We start from the raw sequence: 18923 nt of genomic DNA on the forward strand, positions 1-18923 counted from the left end.
TCTGTTTCAGATGGAGTGGGGACAGACAGCTCTGCAGGTAACCAGGCGAGCCTGGACTCCCTGTGCGTGGAGGTGCGGACAGAGGCAGTATGTATTCTAAAGCATACATACATATGTACATACATACGTACATACGTACATATATACATACATAGAATGGCCACAAAAGAAATGTTTCGGATTCAAATGGAAAAAAATCCTACTACCAACTTAGGAGTGTCCAAATTTCCTGCAGCTTGTCTTTAAACCACTCTAGTTAGGTCAGAATTCTCTCAACATCCAAGTATATAGCACAACCGAAACAAGTACATTTTCCCCAAATCGTATTAATCTCGTAAACTTTTTTTCTTTTCTTTTTGTAATCTCCTAAGTTCTTTATTTTTTTTTTAATTTTTAAAAAAGATTTTATTTATTTACCTGACAGAGAGAGGCACAGCGAGAGAGGGAACACAAGCAGGGGGAGTGGGAGAGGGAGAAGCAGGTTTCCCGCGGAGCAGGGAGCCCGATGTGGGGCTCGATCCCAGGACCCTGAGATCATGACCTGAGCTGAAGGCAGACACTTAACTGACTGAGCCACCCGGGTTCCCTTTCCTAAGTTCTTTAATGCAAAAAACACCAACTAACTGAGTCACAGTTTTACCAAGGATGTCATGGTTTTCTGGTACCCATGAATGTTGAGACCATTTCTTCTTTAGCCTTTTAATACCTATAATTAGATCACCACAAATCCTCATATTCCTTATTTTTCTGAACCCTTTCTCCCATATTCCTATCTCCCGTACCCAAGTGACTTATGCCCACTGCCATGCACAGCTCCTTCTCTAACTCATCACCAGACAACAGAAGGCAAGCCTGCTGGGGCACTGGGGTGGGGGTGTGGAATGCTCACTGTCTAGTTCTGCTCCACCTGCTGTTGGCTGTGGGAATCTCACAACCACATCATAAACTGGAACTTGGGCCTTTTAAAACCTATGGCCCTGTTGCTACTTAAGGGCCATGAGGTTTCTCTTTTTTTTATATTTTATTTTTTTGACAGAGAGAGACACAGCGAGAGAGGGAACACAAGCAGCGGGAGTGGGAGAGGGAGAAGCAGGCCCCCCGCTGAGCAGGGAGCCCGATGCGGGGCTTGATCCCAGGACCCTGGGATCATGACCTGAGCTGGAGGCAGACGCTTAACGACTGAACCACCCAGGCGCCCCAGGTTTCTCTCTTTTTTAAATAGGTTCCACACCCAGTGTGGGGCTTGAACTCATGACCCTGAGATCAAGAGTCCCATGCTCCGGGCGCCTGGGTGGCTCAATCATTAAGCATCTGCTTTCGGCTCAGGTCATGATCCCAGGGTCCTAGGATCGAGCCCCGCATCGGGCTCCCTGCTCAGCGGGAAGCCTGCTTCTCCCTCTCCCACTCTCCCTGCTTGTGTTCCCTCTCTCGCTGTGTCTCTGTCAAATAAGTGAATAAAATCTTGAAAAAAAAAAAAAAAGAGTCCCATGCTCTACCTACTGAGCCAGCCAGGCACCCCATTTTTAAATTTATTATTTTTAAGTAAGAGCCATAGTTTTTCACCCCTCAGGCTGGCTCACCTCACGGGTGTGGAAGTCCCACCTTAATTGCTGATGCAGTCACATCTGCGCTTTGTGCTGTATTCTAACCTTTATTACAAAAAGTGGACTTATTTCCAGGTTGTTTTTTTTATAAGATTTTATTTATCTATTTGAGATAGAGCAAGAGCGAGAGAGAGAGAACAAACGGGGGGAGTGGCAGGCAGAGGGAGAAGCAGGCTCCCCGCTGAGCAGGGAGCCCGATGCGGGGCTCGATCCCCAAACCCCGGGATCATGACCTGAGCTGAAGGCAGACGCTTAACGACTGAGCCACCCAGGCACCCCTTATTTCCAGTTTCTAACAGCAGACATATTTTTGGTTTTACCAGCAGTGGTAACCTTGAGCAAATTACTTCGTATTTTGAACAGCTCCATGATGTGTACTCTGACAGCACCTACCTCAGGGCTGCTGTGAGGACTAAGTGGCTTTGTGCTCAGTCACCATTAGTGTGACTGTCTTGTGGGGACAGAAACTGCCCTAAGTCAAGACCACTAGCTGTGTCCTCAGTACCCAAAACAGCCCAGGACAGGGACAGTGCTCTGATTGTTGCCCCTGGAGACTACATGGAACATCCCTCCTCTAGACTTTGCTAGAATGTGCTATCTTCTCTTGTTCATTTTTAAAGATTTTCTTTCTTTTTTTTTTTTAGGATTTCATTTATTTGACACGGGGTGGGGAGAGAGAGAGACACACACACACACACACACACACACACCACACAAGCAGGGGGAGCAGCAGGCAGAGGGAGAAGCAGGCTTCCCACAGAGCAGGGAGCCTGATGCAGGGCTCGATCTCGGGACCCTGGGATCATGACCCGAGCCGAAGGCAGACGCTTAGCGACTGAGCCACCCATGCGCCCCAGGAATGACCCTTTAGCCCTGGGCCTTGCTGCCTCAGTGAAGACATTCACTTGTGATCAATTCCATCTTTGTCCCCCATGTTCTGGAGGCTCTGAGAGGGTAGAGCCCATGGATCTTTTGCACACCATTGTATGCCGAGGTCATGCACGGGGCTCAGCAGCCCAGAGGACCAGGGATGCAGCTGTGGAGTTCAGACTGGCATGTCTAGGGCCTCTCTGGCCTTGCTGTCCTGTGCATGCTGCCCACAGCTTTGGAGCCTTAACCTCTGAGCTATCACTGAAGTTGCTGCCACTCTTGCCACCACAGGTGTGGACCCCCTCAATTCAGAACCCAAGCTCCATTTCCTGTCCTCAGTCCTTGGGATTAAACTCCACACACTCAGGTTTCTGTCTAGAGTCCTATCTTTGTAACCCCCAAGTCCCTGTGAGGCCACCCCCCCAACTCCTACCCAGGCTTCCATATCGGCTTTGGAGGGACCCAGAGGGTTTTCTAAATGAGGGACTCAGGGCCTCTGCAGGAGCTGTGGGGCATTCCCACCAGTTTACTCTGCCACTATCCCAGGATCTTTTTGTGGGGGGAATGGTATGGCCTGCAACCCAAGGAGGGAGAGGAAAGTAAAAATACGCAGGACATTCCACTTCTCTCCACAGATGCCCTCTCCTCAGAAAGCCAGATAGAGAAGGCAGGCAGAACAGAGGCCAGTGGGACCTTCACAGCTCTCTACAGGAGGGGGCTGATCAATAGGAAGGCCCTCATTTGGTGCTCACTGGCCAGAATCCCCTGGGGTGTTGGCTCAGGAGGTTACCTGGATCCTTGGAAGGAAGACTCTACACAACTTTATAATCAGAAACTTTGTTTATTTTGAATAAAACACTCAACATTGAGCAGAGGATGTTGCCTCAACTTTTTCTTTGAAGAAAACAAAGATATTATGGTAAATTCATGAAAACACTGTGCCTTCCGTTATCTTCTATCCTTTGTAGGGCAGAACAATTCTACCTGACCTTTCCCATCTTCCTGATGATGTTACCAAAGGACAGCCCCTGGGGGCACAGAAACTCCTGCAACTCCAGTGGTTGGGGCCACAGCTGGGTACAAGTGCACCACGTGGTAACCATGCAGTCCAAGAACTGCCCAGGATGCCCAGGGTGTGACTTAAGGCGCAGAACTGCAGCGCCCCTGCCATGGCGGTGACACGGAAAGGACTAACGGAGAGGTAAGGGCTCCAGACGCCGGGATCTTCCATGCGTCAATGCAGCATTGACACAGACCCCTAGGTCCAGGCTCCGCCTTCAGTGAGCTCCCCGCTGTTCAATTCTGGGCTCATGTGCTGCACTCCTAACTTGTTCTCCCACTCCACCCTACAGTCCCTCCCTTGCAGATGACAGGAAGAGACAAAGCCTGGGTTGGGGCTAGGGGGAGACAGGGAGCCTGCAGCCAGCCGTGTATCCCATGATGCCAAGAATCACAGCTGTCCTCTGACTTCAAGAGTGATTCAGTTTACAGCTAACATGGTCCCTGGGAAATTGCTGACTGAGGTGAGAATGTCTGAGTATCAAAGAACTTCCACCGTAATATTCACAGATCTCCCAAGCAACTCTTCCAGGAGGTGAAGGAGGCCCTGTTGAGTATAGACAGCTCTGCCAGCCTCAGAGTGGAGGCAGTGAACAAAGCCACAAAACCCCAGGAATCACAGATGTAACTTTTAAAAGGCACACAGGACCAGGTTCAGGACAGGCAGGACACCACACCAACCACCTGTTCCTTTGCACTCAACTGTACAAAAGCTGGCCCTCTCCCCTGGCCAGCCCTTCTAGAATAGTAGCTGGAACCGCAAACCCAGGACCCTCCTGGCCTCAAACTTCCAGACCCCAGAGCAGCCACTCTGGAGGAGGAAAACACACTCCTGATAACATGAAAACCACTTGTGCAAAGAAGGCCCCTGAGTCCGGAAGACCTGTGCCCTTGGGAGGGCCACGCTCAACTCTGACCCTGAAGTTCACCAGAGAACAGTGCAGCAGGACAGTGTCAGATATGGACAGCCGTGTGTGAACCTGGTTAGTTATATTACTGGAACACTGGCACAAAAGAAGGGACCGAGGTAAAACAAATTTATTCTGGGGACTAATTCCCTTTAAAAGTAGATCTCTATCTTTAGGAGACAAAAGGAAACACTGTGCTGAACTCATGTCCCCTGGTCTGGAGGGCCACAAGCCCACCTATGCTCTGCTGTGGGCTCTGGCCTCAGTGGCCAGACCCGGGTAAACCTGGAAGAAAGATTAGCCCACAGACACACAGTGCCATCGGAGACAATAACACCCTGTGACAAGGCCCCTTTCTGTATTATCTCCTCCCTGCAAGGTAAGGCAGGTGCACCCGACCACAGAAGGGTCCCCCAAGGACCAGGCAGGAGGCATGATGTGACTGCCAGTGCTCCATGCCCGTTACACAGGCCAACTCAATTCCCCACCGTCCACCACCCACACTCTTCCCGAGACACCAGCTGTGGCCAAACCCATGAGAATCTGGAAAACAGAGACCACCCTGGAATCCTCTTGCAGGAGACATTCTGAGGCAGGATGGGCAGGCAGCATATGTTACATTCTAAGTAAAATAGCTAGAGGGTAAAACACTCCAATGCCAATTTATTTTTAAAAAGGGTTCTGTGTAATTCTATGGTTTGCCCTTTTTTTTTTTTTGTATAATTATACAACCTTTGAAAATTACGTAAGTTGTAATGATCTAATACTATTAATAGTCATTCAGAAAAAACTCTCCCTCCCTCCCAACAACCATCCAGGGGGAATTAAAAGTCCTGAAAAGAGGCCAATTCAACATGGCCTCTACCCTGGTAGAAACAAAAAGCAAAAAATGAGAAGAAAACAGAAATGGACTAACAGGTGCGTGGCCAGTGTCTGTCAGGAGTGGGGCCCTGGCTGTTGCCTGAGGTGGTGAAAGGCAGAGCCTGCAGCATGCAGTTCGGCAGCCGGGAGGCCTCGCAGCCACATCGTCCTCACTCCAGTGCGTCCGTGTCCCAATCTAGGTGTCATGGAAATCCTTCAGCAGGGTTCTCCTCCGCTGCTCTGCTATGTGCATCTGGTTCTCTAAATCCTGCAGCAGGGAAGCAAGATGGTGCTTGCACGGCCCAGTCCCGAGAGTGCGAAACAGCCAAAGCCACCCCCACCACTGGCAGGGGCTTCGAGGGGTCAAGGCACTGCCCTTCCCACCCTGCTCTGCAGCAGCTTCTGGTCCACAGGCTAACAACCCTGTCACCTGTTAACAAGCCAGTTCTCCCTGGCCTGCAACAGAGAGACCAAGAAGGGGGCAGGCACTCACCCCTCTGTCATAGCTGTCTGCACGCTCCACTTTCCATGACAGGTTTTCGATCTCAGCCTCCAGCTGAGCCTGCTGGTATTCAAACTGTATGGGCAGAGCAGGAGGGTCAAAAGGAGAGGGGCTGCAGCCAGGGCAGGGCCTGCAGATGGAGGGGCAGACGCAGCACCTCAGGCTCGCATGAGCTACAGACAACCCTGAGACTGTCCTCAGAGAGCAGTGCTAGGTCCTGCAGCCAGAGCCAGAACCCCATCAAAAGGCTACCTGAGGGGCGCCTGGGTGGCTCAGTTGTTAAGCGTCTGCCTTCGGCTCAGGTCATGATCCCACGGTCCTGGGATCGAGCCCCACATCGGGCTCCCTGCTCCATGGGGAGCCTGCTTCTCCCTCTCCCACTCCCCCTGCTTGTGTTCCCTCTCTCGCTGTGTCTCTCTGTCAAAAAAATAAATAAAATCTTAAACAAAAAAAAAAAAAAGTCTACCTGAAGAGTACAGCCAAGCAGCAAGGCCCCACTTACCCTCCACTCCAAAAGAAAGGGGAAAAAATTTAAGCCACTGAAGACAATATTCTCAACATACAGGGAAACAGAGGCTACAAAAACAAGTCAAAATGGATATTCATAGACGTGGTATTCACTGAATACTTAATTTTTTCAGCCCTTCTGCAAATCAAGTCTTAAAAATACTCAAACCATTTGACTTAGTAATTGTGCATCCGTTGTACAATTATACACAAAATGTCCCTCAACGTCTTATTTATAGTAATGAAAAAGAGAAACAATGACCGCCCCAACTGATGGTACAACCATATAATGAAACATTTATGCACATATTAAAAATGGTATTTACCAGCCTGGTAAATAAGGACAGCTGCAACAATAAATGGTTGTAACAATAGAATGTCATGTATATAATTAACATTAAATGTAGAAATAATTTTAAAAGGCTGAAAAATGCTAACAGTAGCCATGTCTTTCTGGTGGGATTATGGATGATGTAAATGTTTTTCTGTCTTCCAACATTAAGCAATAAATGTGAATTACTTTATAATCAGGGGAAACAACCCATATCTAAGATAAAGAATTAAACAAAGATGCAAAAAAGTCCACTATAATTTAGGAACATGCATACTGGGTATCCTCCTAAAGCATGGGTGCCGGCCTCCCAAGAGCTTTTTAGCCAGTTGTCCTAGAACTATGGCCATTCAGGGGCTTTGGTATATCTGCCTTGATATTACACACAAAGCCAGGGCCTGAAGTCTATTTTAGAGATGCCTACAGGAGAACTGAACTTTTTTTTTTTTAAAAGAGAGAGAGCGAGAGCGAGCGCATATGCACACAGGGGTGAAAGAATCTTAAGCAGGCTCCGTGCTGAGTGTGGAGCAGGGCTCAATCTCACCACCCTGAGATCATAACCTGAGCCCAAACTAAGAGTCAGATGCTTAACTGACTGAGCCACCCAGGCGCCCCAGGAGAGCTAAACTTTTTAAAACTGACAGTTTTGTTTTGCCCTCCCAACAACCAGGGTCTGGTCCCCACTCTCCGGGAAAGTGCGGGTAGACAAGGATACCTCTGAAGCTAAGAGGGCAGAGCAGAGGACTGCTTGGCCTTACCAGCTTCTTCCTGGGTCCAGACTCCATGTAGTAGGCATACGGGTAAGTGTACTGCAGGGTGTATCGGCACTACAACAGAAGAGAGAAGGCCTGCGCGTGTGAACCTAACCCGCACGCATCTCAGGTGGCTTTCACAATTCTTACCCTACCATGCAAGTTAGCCTGGCTCTACAGATATGGGCTCAAAGGAATGAGGCCAAGCCAAATCAAGGATGAACGGGGGGACAACATGGAGAAAGCTGAAACCAAAATGGTCACAGAACACCCCACAGTTCCTTTTTCAAACTGTGATTTATTACCAGCAGCTGCCTCAATGGCTCTTCCTTCGGGTCGGACATCAGAGTCCACACATCTATCTCATACTTGTCCAAAGACAATCTCTTAGTTTCTTTGGAGTGATGCATGGATGGGACAAAAGAAGAAAAGGGCTCTGGTTTTCCCTGCAGTTCCTTCCCTATGGCTGAGGCAGTGGAATACTCTTCTTGGAAATCCCCTGGCAGCCAGGAGCAGGCTGGGTCCTCAGTGGGCATAGCCCAGGGAAATGTGGGCCCAGAAGCAGAAGCATGTAGAGCGACACAAAGTGCTGTGTTCCCTTGCCCCGTACACTGCCTCCCACCCTCAGACGTCTGGGCCTGACGGGGCCAGGCGCTGGGCCAGGGATCAGAAGAGGGAGGTGGTACAGACCTTGGCCAAGAGCTTGGCAGCATTCTGTAGGTACTGCCAGTCGATCCACGTCCCCAGATTATTCATGACTCTCTCCTGAATCTTTTCATGAATCCGCTGATAGGTCTGTGCCTCCAGCTGCAAGCTCTTGTTGTGGTTTTCCCACTACAGGGTATAGAGAAAGGTGCACAAGTCCTGACAGAAGTTCAGAATAGACACCTTGGTTGGCACAGCTTCATCTAACTTATGGGGACTGTCTGTCCTTGCAAGTGCAGGAGGAGGACTTCTTCTTTTTTAAAGATTTATTTATTTGAGAGAGAGAGAGAGAGAGCGTGCGCATGCGGGGCAGGGTGGAGGGGCAGAGGGAGACGGAGAAAAGCAGACTCCCTGCCGAGTGCAGAGCCCAATGTGGGCTGATCCCAGGGCCCGAGATCCTGACCTGAGCTGAAATCACGAGTCGGCCACCCAGTCGATGGAGCCATTCAAGCGCCCCAGGAGGGGAACTTCCTCAGTCCATACTACTAACCCTGTCCTAAGCAGTGGCCTGCCAGCCATATCACTCTACCATCTAGGGCAACAGGGCTTCAGCCCTGAAGACTAAACAAAGCTAGGCACCCACTGGTCTACTGGGTTTAGAAAGCAAATGCGCCACCCTCTTTGGGCTTCTGAAGGGTCTTCCTGGGAGGAAGGGCCCTCTAAATTTGATTAAGATGGTACTGGATGGAAAAGACTATCCGATGGTCCTCTCATTGTTCTTCAATCCATCATTCAAAGAGCACTGTTGGTCGTGGCTGCCCTGTGGAGCCCGAAAGTCACATTTACGGAAGCAGCACTCAGGCCCACTGCAGAAGCTTGTCACCCTGACTTCTGTGTGCACAGACCGGCATACCAGTCCCTGGGAATTCTGCCTCAGCAGGCCAGTGGGAAGAAGCCCACTAATGAGGAGCAGCTGCAGGAGAAGATGCCTACCCTCTCAAAGTAGAACAAGTACTTCTTGAGGGCCTCCCTGGCCTGCGCTTGTTGGCTCTGGTTGACAATGTCGGGGTTCTCCTTGTACCGACTGCACTCATAGTACTCGCTGCCATGAGTCTTCCAATCTCCTAGACACATCCAGCAGAAGTCTGCAAAGAATAGAAAATGAGGCATTTATACCCACAAGATAAGCCTGCATTCCTCCAACGGCAAAGCAGTGGGACAGACAGATCCTGTGAAAGGGGCGTGAGGCGGGGTTGTGACCTGACCAGAACTTCCTAAGGGTGCCTCTTTCCAGGAGGAAAGTGCACCTCTCCTCTTTGTCACAGAACACTGTCCCTGTAGCCTTTCCTTGCCAATATGAACAATAGCCACCTGTCCTAAGAAGATTTTGTACACAAAGCTGGGAATAAAGGCTTTCTGCTATTTTGTCTTTTTTTTTTTTTTTTAAAAGAACAGTTCTAAAAAACCAACAGCTACCCAATAGTTCCTACTCAGAATTATGAGTCTGCGTCTACACTGAGGAAGTGAAGAGGGAAAAATAAAGATCCACCAAACATCCATAAATTACTGTGGTCTAACGGAGAGGGGCCAACCACAGTGCTGTTAGATGGCCAACCACAGTGCTGTTAGATGGCTCCATCTCTATCCTGTCTGATCTATATCCTGTCCCTGACAAAACCCTGACGGTGGGTAAACTCTGTTTCCCAGGATTCAAGTTGGCTCACTGACTTCTCCAAAGGACCTCATATAAAATTTGGGGAGACCCTCAGAGACCCAGAAGTCGTTCTCTTCTCCTGGGAGCCTTCACTAAACAGCGGCAATACCGCTATCTCCTTAATTAGCTAGGTGGTGTTTGCTACTGTCTTAAATACTACTACACTGCTTAGGGTTGCCCGTATAGGTGGTCACGATACAGGAATGCAAGGGATGGCAGCTAACTCTGGGTGGTGAGGGATGGGGAGACTTACGGAGAGGGACATACAGGGGACTTCTTGGGTACAAGGAATATGATGGGTACCAGGGTGTTCACTTGCCATTTCTCTTTAAACTGTATGCAAGTCTTATGCACTGTTCTAAGTGGATGATACACGTCCCTCTCACTCAAACACACAAAGACAGAGTGGGATACCACAGAGGAAATATGCCACTACCCATGGCCTCTCTTCATTCTACACTTCACTGTCACTGTTCCCCTCTAACACCTTGCCATGTCCATTCTGATTACGGTGGGCTCCTGGGAAAACACAGGAATACCATTAGATGGACCCTTACAAAGAGGAACCCTCAGGGCCTCTGGTCAGCATTGAAGCTGCTGTGTAGGAGACCTGTTTGGACGTACTTTCTACTTGAACAAATTTTATTTCTTTACTTCATCTGGCAGGAAGGAAAGCAAAACCAATAGGTTCCATGTAAGCTACTCCTGATGGACGAAGGAGATGTAAAAGGCCAAATGAGAAGCCCGTGTGGAAACTTTGTAAAACCTCGAAGGAAGACTCTTCTGTCACTCCCTCCAATAAAACAGCCTGCTCTAAAAAGGTACCTGTAAGGTAGCACAGATAAACCCCACATTACTTACCTGCCTTGGCAAAAGTAAAAAGAGCACACTAAAATCTCCTTGGATGACTGAAGATCATTAAGGTCTAAGAGTCATCCCAACCTTGACTTCTGACTATCTGTGTCAGCAAGACGGCAGTGAGATTGTAAGAGGCACCAGAAAGGAGTAAGTGAAAAATCAAGAGCTGCTTTAGGCTGGGTACTGTACGTGACTGAGGCCGCCCTTTGTCACTTCACTACAAAAGCACTCACTAAACAGTGGAGGCCCAGGCACAAGAAACGCGGACTGTGCCCCTGGGCCTTGTGTACCACGCCCGGGACTCACCGTGTTTACACTTGGAGCATTGCTGTCAGAGGGAAACAGAAGAGAACATGTTAAGGGCAGGCTGACCAAAGGCTCCATGGCACATATGCAGAGGGTACGGGCTTCTGCTCACCATGTGATTGCAGCCTCCGTTCTTCTCAATGCAGATGTTGCACTTGGGACACTGAGGAGACAGAAGGGCGCCATTAGGCTCACACACCACCAGGCCGGTTCTAAGACAAATTACACAAAGCTCCTGGCACCCGTGCCCAGTAGCTCATCGTGCGAGCCCTTGAGGGGAGGAGCATCTCACTTAAATGTGGCGGGTCGCTGAGGCTGGAACAGCAATTCAAGGAAATGAGGTCAGCACATTTGGCTCTGAAACACTCCAAGCACCGGCTGAGCCCCACTAAGTCTTCCACCATCTGTCTCTGCCACGAGGCTGCTCAGATTAAGCACAAGCTGAGTCAGCACAAAGCCTTCCTGCTTGGGAAGAATGCCAAAGCAACACACGATCTGCCACACTGGACCAAGTCCTGGTCAGCTTGCCTGGACTTCTGCTTCCACAAGGGGGCAAGGAAACCACCTCTAAAGCTCACTTGCCTCTCATCTGAGAGATGCCCCAGCCTCGGCAGCAATGCAGAGACCAGTCTGACGCTCTGCTCTCCCACTGCCACAAAGCAGACTATGTTTAATGAGGTCACGGTCACGGCTATGCTGTGAGTGCAGCAACTCAACACATGACCAGCACAGGGTACGTGCTGAGTCACCCAGGGCTCAAGGAGCTGAGGGCCATGTTTTCCCATGGGAAGTTTCAGAATGAGAACTGGGCATGCCTGGGCTTGCATCAGAGCCTTGCTCTTTACTACATGTTGCTATCAACCACCTCCCTCCCAGGGCTGTTAAAGCCTGGGAGGCATTAAAAAAAACCCAGGTTTTCTTCTAATTTGACCATATGGGTCAAACTTTTCCAGGTAGTTCAGTATTTTATTAAAATAAATGCATCCAACACATGCTATGATAGTCCGCTGCAAACTCTGCCAACTTTGGGCAAGGGTCTGCAGCCTCCAGCAAGGGCCCTGGGGCCCTGGGTGTTCTGCTCTCAATGGCCAGCCTCCTGGGTGAGGCCCTAGGCAGCATTAAGGAGGGCAGATCCATGAGAGGTAAGATACAGTCCTTACGTCTTTAGTGTGAGCACTAATGTAGTTGGCTGTTTCAGAGTCGTCTGCACACTTCGTGAGCCATTTCCGGATTGTGGCGCAGTCTGTGGGGGCGTGATACATCTGACGACACTTGAAACTTAAAACCAGAAAAGAAAAACATTCAAATAATTATTAGGTCAGGGTCCCATGTTTTCAATTTTCCTTCTGTCCAAGCCAATAGATCCTGAATTAGAGTTTTTCAAAGAAGTCAAGTCACCTCTCAAGGCCTTTGGGATCTTTACTTACCCAGGGCTATGATGAAATACTGTACGAATTTCTCTTCAATCTAAGCACTTCTAAGACACACTCTTAATAAACCCAAATAAAATGCTTGTCTTAAATATCCTGTGTGGTGTTAACCCTCCCTTAAAGGATGTCAAATTCAGAGTTCAGTTTCTCAAAGGGCATGGTGAGGTGCTCTGAGACAGATAACTCAGCTCAGACCCAAGCAAAACCAAGATCCACTTTTTGGGAGCCTTGACTTAACTCCCAGCCAGATGTGCACATGATGTACACATGACAGAACCTGTTCAGTCTGCAGGGCCATGATACCTCTGACAATGCCTGAAACTTAAAATCAGAAAACACTCCAACAACTCATCCAGCTAGGCTTCCATGTTTTTAATTTCCCTTTTGTCCAAGCTAACACAACGTTTGGATAGTAAAGGCACTCAGGCAAACAGCCTAACACATGTCCCAGGGAAAGAAGCTCATAATGTGGAACACAGGGGCACCTGGGTGGCTTGGTTGGTTAAGTGTCTGCCTTCGGCTCAGGTCATGATCTCAGGGTCCTGGGACTGAGTCCCGTGTCAGGCTCTCTGCTCAGCGGGGAGCCTACTTCTCCCTCCCCCTCTGCCTGTGCTCTCTCACTCTGTGTCAAATAAAAAAAATCTTAAAACAAAAAAAAGTGGGACACAAAGGATGGAGAGCAACTACATTAGTGGTTCTTTTTTATTTATTTATTTTTAAGATAAGCTCTACGCCTAGCATGGAGCCCAACATGGGACTGGAACTCACGACCCTGACATCAAGACCAGAGCTGAAATCAAGAGTCGGACACTTAATTGACAGAGCCACCCAGGCACCCTTATGTTAGTGGTTTTTAATCTTTGGTGAGCCAAAGACTCCCTCAACAATGGTTTGAAAGGCAAGAACACATGCACACACACCCCATTTTTCCATGTAGTTTCTCTGAAGCCCCACCATGAATCATCTTAGGGAGGCATGATTAGGGACAGACACAGATGTAGACCTAAATTATGGCTCTGCCATTGCCTTGCATCTCCATTTCCTCCCCTATAACATGAGGGCAACAGTATCAATTGTACACAATTGTGACAATGTAGGTAAAGAGATGAGAATAGTGTCTTTCCCATGGTAAGTCTTCAGTACACTTTATCCCCATATCTACTGAATGGAGTAACCCCAAGTAGACGTAAACTACCTTTATGAATTATAGTGTTATAAAATTACCCTACAAAGGCCAAGATGGAGGAAGATTCGAACGCCGGAGGTTTAGCTCTCAAACACAATAATATTCGATTATCTGTGCAGGCACATACATACCCACATTGATAATCTCTGTGCCATGAGTCTCAGTAGCACAAACCATAGCACATTCTCCAAGAATCTGTGCCACTTTTTTGTTTCTAGACTGAGCATTATCAAACATCCCGTGGAACATGAGATGCTGGGAACATACCCTGCCCCCTCGGAGCAGAGCTGCTAGTTAGGCTCAAAGACCCTGTCTTTCCCAGCCCCACCCTCACCCACAGCAACAGCAGCGGTGCTTTGGAGGACAAGGCAGGAGCCCAGGGCTGTTCAGCACCCACACTCACTCTTACCAGAACACCTCGTTGCACCGATTGCACTGTACTCGGCGAGCTCTAGGCTCCTGTACCCGAATAACCATGGGGCAGTCTGCACCAGGGCACAGCTGGAGCTGGTAGTGACTCTGTGAACACACCAAGGGGAAACAATGAGGACATCCCCTAGTCACTGCTTCCAAATCAGACTTCCCTGCAGCTCAAACACCTTCTGTCCTTCCAGCCGATGACTTCTATCAAGGGGCTATAGGAATTCAGAAAGGATGTCACAAAGAACAGCATTAGGCAGATATTAAAGACCTATGAATGTTTAGCTAAAACTAGGTAGCAGCTCACTAGAATGATCTAAGGCTAGATTATATTTATTTTTTTAATTTTTTTTTTTTTTTAAGATTTTATTTATTTATTTGAGAGAGAGCGAATGAGAGAGAGCAAGCACATGAGAGGGGGGAGGGTCAGAGGGAGAAGCAGACTCCCTGCCGAGCAGGGAGCCCGATGTGGGACTCGATCCAGGGACTCCAGGATCATGACCTGAGCCGAAGGCAGTCGCTTAACCAACTGAGCCACCCAGGCGCCCTAAGGCTAGATTTTAAAATGGAGTACAAAACTGTGTCTGTGAGCTGAAAGTGCACAGGTCTGGAAAGGAACATAGCCCAATCCGCTGTGCATCTGAAAGTATTATTCTAAGTAAAATAAGACCGAGAAAGACAAGTATCATATGATTTCACTTCTGTGCAGAATCTAAAAAACAAAATGAATAAACAAAACAAAACTCAAAGATACAGAGAATAGAAGGGGAAGGGGGTTATAGGGTGGGTGAAATGGGTGAAGGGGATCAATTATATGGTGACGGATGGTAACTAGACTTACTTTGGTGATCACTTTGTAGCATATACAAATACTGAATTATTATGTTGTATACCTGAAACCAATATAATGTTACACACCAGTTTTACCCAAAAACAAAAACAAAAGCTCTGAGAGGCTCAATGACCCTCACTCATGTACCAAAGGCAGCAAACAGCACAGGGAACAAGACACTGTTTATCCCGCAGCCCATGTACAAGAAGATCCAGCCCGTTAGGCAATCTTGTAAGCTCAGGCACAACTGATGAAAATTATGAGAACTATGCTGCACGGAGGCTGCAAGCCTGAGTCGGGAGCCAAAGGAGGGGTGGGAATCCAAAACTGACCACGGTGGAATCCTGGACAAGTTTTCAAATTGTACAAAAAGCAATACCCCTTCTCTGTGCTTTATAAATCACACAGTGAACCAAATGCAACAGCAACTCCTGAGATAGCCCTGACTCGTGTTCATTCCCTGCCATACAATACATTTTAAGCAATTGTGTAGAAGGGGAGGAGGCCTGACCATTCTACCAGAGAAAACCAAGACTCAGAGAGGTCAAATAAAGGGTAGAAGGCTACACAGCGAGGAAGTAACAGACCTGGGATTCATGTCATTGTCAGCCTCACTCCAGGGCCTGTGTTCCTCACTACCACTCTAGTGGCTTCTCCACTTTGTAAAAGCCAAGAGCTCTTTCTTCAAATTATAGCATCTAATGGCAGCCTTGTCTACAAAGTGACTGTGGTGAGCATGAGATGAAAGGTAGGTCCAGGAAGACAGACTTGCAACGACAGGGGCTGGTCATACCTCCACATAGTCCCTAAAGAGGTAGCGCCTGTATTTGTCTCTCAATTCTTCATTGGGCAGCAGTGGAAACACGAAGTCCTCTGGTGTTCTGAGTGGGCAGTCCTGGGCCATGCAAGAGACTCCTGTTGAACAAAGACAACATGACAGATAACTGCACTGCAGAAGACATGACAATAATATATTTCCCCACTGCATTCACCCAACAAATTCAGATTCCACATAGGAAATCCCTGAAGCCACAGAATTTATTTTAAAAAGAAAGAGAGAAACTAATGTATTTGCAGTGACACAACTAAAATTTACCTCAAATTACATATATATCACAAATAGCACCACTAAAAAAGCAGTATCATCTAAAAAAATCCTATATGGTTCTTCGGGCACCTGTCTGGCTCAGTTGGTAGAGCAGGAGACTCTTGATCTCAGGGACGTGAGTTCAAGCCCCCCATGGAGCGCAGAGATAAACTTAAAAAAAAAAAATCCTGTATGGTTCTTGACTAACAATTTTGTTTTGTGACATTTAGTATTACGTGCAAGTGACTACCACCCAACACGAGATTCTGCAGATACTGTAAATGCTGAGTTCTAATACCATCAAGTCATAGCATGACAAACACTCCTATAACCAATCACCAAATCTGATTTGTGTTATGCTACCTAAATAGCAGCAATCTCTGGGGGTTTCTGAGTTATAGCTACCACTTGGGGCATCAAGATAGGGTAGGCAGCTTAAAGGAGAGTTCTCCCATAAGTTCACCTTGCACTCACACCAACATTTACTATATATATGCCCAAACAATAGCCTTAATCTTCTCATTTTGCTCAGGACTGGGGAAAATCTTGCCACTGTTCAGCCTGATGTGTTTGGAAACTAATGGTTCTGACAATAAAAACCCCAATCAGGCTCAGAAGAAAAGACGCAGATGACCTAAGTACCTGCAAGGGCAAAGCTGAAGATAAATACTTCATGCCAGCCTTTTACAAATTTTGCAGCAGACTCACCCACACCCACGCCATCCTTGACAAGTACTGAGCAGTGCTGCTCCCAGCAGCTACGGCAGAACTGGTGCTGACAGGCCAGAGAAAGTAGGTTTTCCTTCCGCACAAACTGCATACACACTGCGCAGTGGTGAGGGGGGTGGGCCGTGGGAACCTGGGGAGAGGCAGACCCAAATGAGTGAAGAGGAGCCTTCAGATCCTGGGAGGCCACAGGGGTGCCTGACGCAGCTAGGTGCATGGGAGGTGAGCCTGACCCTGCAACAAGTGTCAGAACTCAACTGCAATGTGTGGGCTCTGTGGGTCCCAAAAGTTCTCAACAGAAAGCACAGATCAGGAAGGCTTCCTGAAGGAGGTGGCACATGAGCTGGGCTTGCACAATCACTAGGATTCAGAGAGGGAGAGGAAGGCTGAAAGGAGAACTTACATTAGTTTATGATGTCAGGCTGAAAAACTCAGAATTTCCAAATTGCCAAGGTCCTTAAAGGTCATTCAGTCCAAATTCTGCTTTTAGAGGCTACTGGTTTTCTTTTATGAACCGCCCCATTTGGTGCACAGAGCTGCTACTCAAGCTTCTAACAAGACCACATTGCAGGTTTACTTGTCAAAGATACTGCTTTTCCCATAGATATGCCCAAAACATAAAACTTTACAGTTTTTACTAACTCACAACTCATCCTTAACACACTGCAGAGATGTCATATACAATTAATTTAGAGGGATGAGGAAGGCTCCTACTAGGGAAGAAACCTTCCAGGATGTGGGCAAATAACTGCAAAGCTTGAACTGCAGAATCCATGCCACGCTATATGATCTGGCAGACAAAGACAATGTGGGACCCCTGGCCCAAGTCAGAAGTCCACTACGGGTTTACATTAGGTTCTGGTTAGTTCACTGGGAATACAATAAACAATTGGGAGGAAAAAGGCTGTATTCTTATGTTTATCCAATATGCTTCTGGAAATTTTCTCCTGAGAGCTACAAAGTTATGTGGTAATTTGAACCCTGATTCTCCCTCCTAAAGAGTGCTTTTGACATGGCCCTTACTCATTTGACAAATGTCTGTCAAACTCCTAAATACAGAGGACATTGCTATGCATGGTAAGATATGGTTCCTAACCATAAAGCACACAGTCTGGTAGGGGAGCTGAAAAAGATGAGTGACTCACTACATCACACAGGTAAAGATTTTAAGACATAACTAGAGGTGTTTGGAGAGGAGAGATCACAGGCTTTGTGAGAGACAGCCTGATTTGGGTCTTTAAAGATGAGTTCCATTCCTACAAGCAAAGATGGGGACAGGGTCAGGACATTCCAGGCCAGGGCTGGCACAAGCAGTCGAAGAGGCATGTGGTGAGCTTGGGAACACCAAGGAACCCAGCAGGAATGGAGTACAGGCTGTGTGTAAAGAGGAAGGTGAGGCTGGAGAGGGCCCCAGGACTGGCAATGATTTATTCTTCATCCATAAGGAAACTCTTTAAACTAAAATGGAAATGGAAGATTTAGGCCCGTATTGGAACAAAAATCTCAGGCATGTTCTACTATACACAAAGCAAAATGGTTCTCAGTAACACCATAAGCCACAGCAAGAGCCATGTGTGTCAGGAGAAGCCTTGCTCAGGTGGGAGATACTCACATGTTTCGAGGGACTGGGCTGAACTCGAGCCTCAACGAGCAGCTGAGCAGAATTAGACTTGTATCTACAAAACAGAAAGCAGAAATAAAGGGATTCAGAAACGAAGGCAAACGTTTTAACCTCTGAACAAAACCAGATGAGACCAACAAGTGCTGCGTTTGCACTAAAGTGTCTTTGTCTCTAATTACCTTCTGACAGTACCAAGCTTCCTTTCACTTTGGTATAAATAGTTTTCTTTCCATTTTTTAATTTTATTTTTTTAAATATTTTATTTATTTGACAGAGAGAGACACAGCGAGAGAGGGAACACAAGCAGGGTGAATGGGAGAGGGAGAAGCAGGCTGGCTCCCCGCTGAGCAGGGAGCCCGATGTGGGGCTCAATCCCAGGACCCTGGGATCATGACCTGAGCCAAAGGCAGACGCTTAACAACTGAGCCACCCAGGCGCCCCATCTCTTTCAATTTTTAGCCCTCAACTGGTATGAGAATAATAACCCTGATTCAAAGACACCAAACTGTAAGAAAAATACTTATGAAGGACCATGTCTGTTTTCAACTCCTTTCTGGAAATATCTCTGTGTCTTCAGAATAGGAAAGGATATCTTAAGACAAAGAATATGCAGGGGCACCTGGTTGGCTCAGTCGGTGGAGCATGCGGTTCTTGATCTTGGGCTTGTGGGTTCAAGCCCACACTGGGTGTAGAGATTACTTAAA

At 47.7% G+C, this 18923-nt stretch overlaps 1 protein-coding gene across 1 annotated transcript in view; it reads right to left on the bottom strand.

Annotated features, from left to right (window-relative positions):
* Nucleotides 1-3309: 3309 nt before the first annotated feature.
* ARIH2 (ariadne RBR E3 ubiquitin protein ligase 2) overlaps nucleotides 3310-18923 on the bottom strand; it is a 49962-nt gene continuing 34348 nt past the window's right edge. Inside the window, exons 5-16 of the mRNA XM_021686929.2 lie at nucleotides 18211-18274; nucleotides 16581-16731; nucleotides 15579-15700; nucleotides 13943-14052; nucleotides 12078-12195; nucleotides 11030-11080; nucleotides 10918-10939; nucleotides 9033-9184; nucleotides 8085-8228; nucleotides 7401-7469; nucleotides 5796-5879; nucleotides 3310-5570 (exon numbers count right to left, since the gene is read on the bottom strand). Coding sequence (XP_021542604.1) covers nucleotides 5499-5570; nucleotides 5796-5879; nucleotides 7401-7469; nucleotides 8085-8228; nucleotides 9033-9184; nucleotides 10918-10939; nucleotides 11030-11080; nucleotides 12078-12195; nucleotides 13943-14052; nucleotides 15579-15700; nucleotides 16581-16731; nucleotides 18211-18274 — 1159 coding nt within the window. The 3' untranslated portion in view covers nucleotides 3310-5498. The remainder of the gene's footprint in view (nucleotides 5571-5795; nucleotides 5880-7400; nucleotides 7470-8084; nucleotides 8229-9032; nucleotides 9185-10917; nucleotides 10940-11029; nucleotides 11081-12077; nucleotides 12196-13942; nucleotides 14053-15578; nucleotides 15701-16580; nucleotides 16732-18210; nucleotides 18275-18923) is intronic.

The sequence above is a fragment of the Neomonachus schauinslandi genome, chromosome 1 (genome assembly GCF_002201575.2).
Source record: "Neomonachus schauinslandi chromosome 1, ASM220157v2, whole genome shotgun sequence".
NCBI classification, from domain to species: Eukaryota; Metazoa; Chordata; class Mammalia; order Carnivora; family Phocidae; genus Neomonachus; species Neomonachus schauinslandi.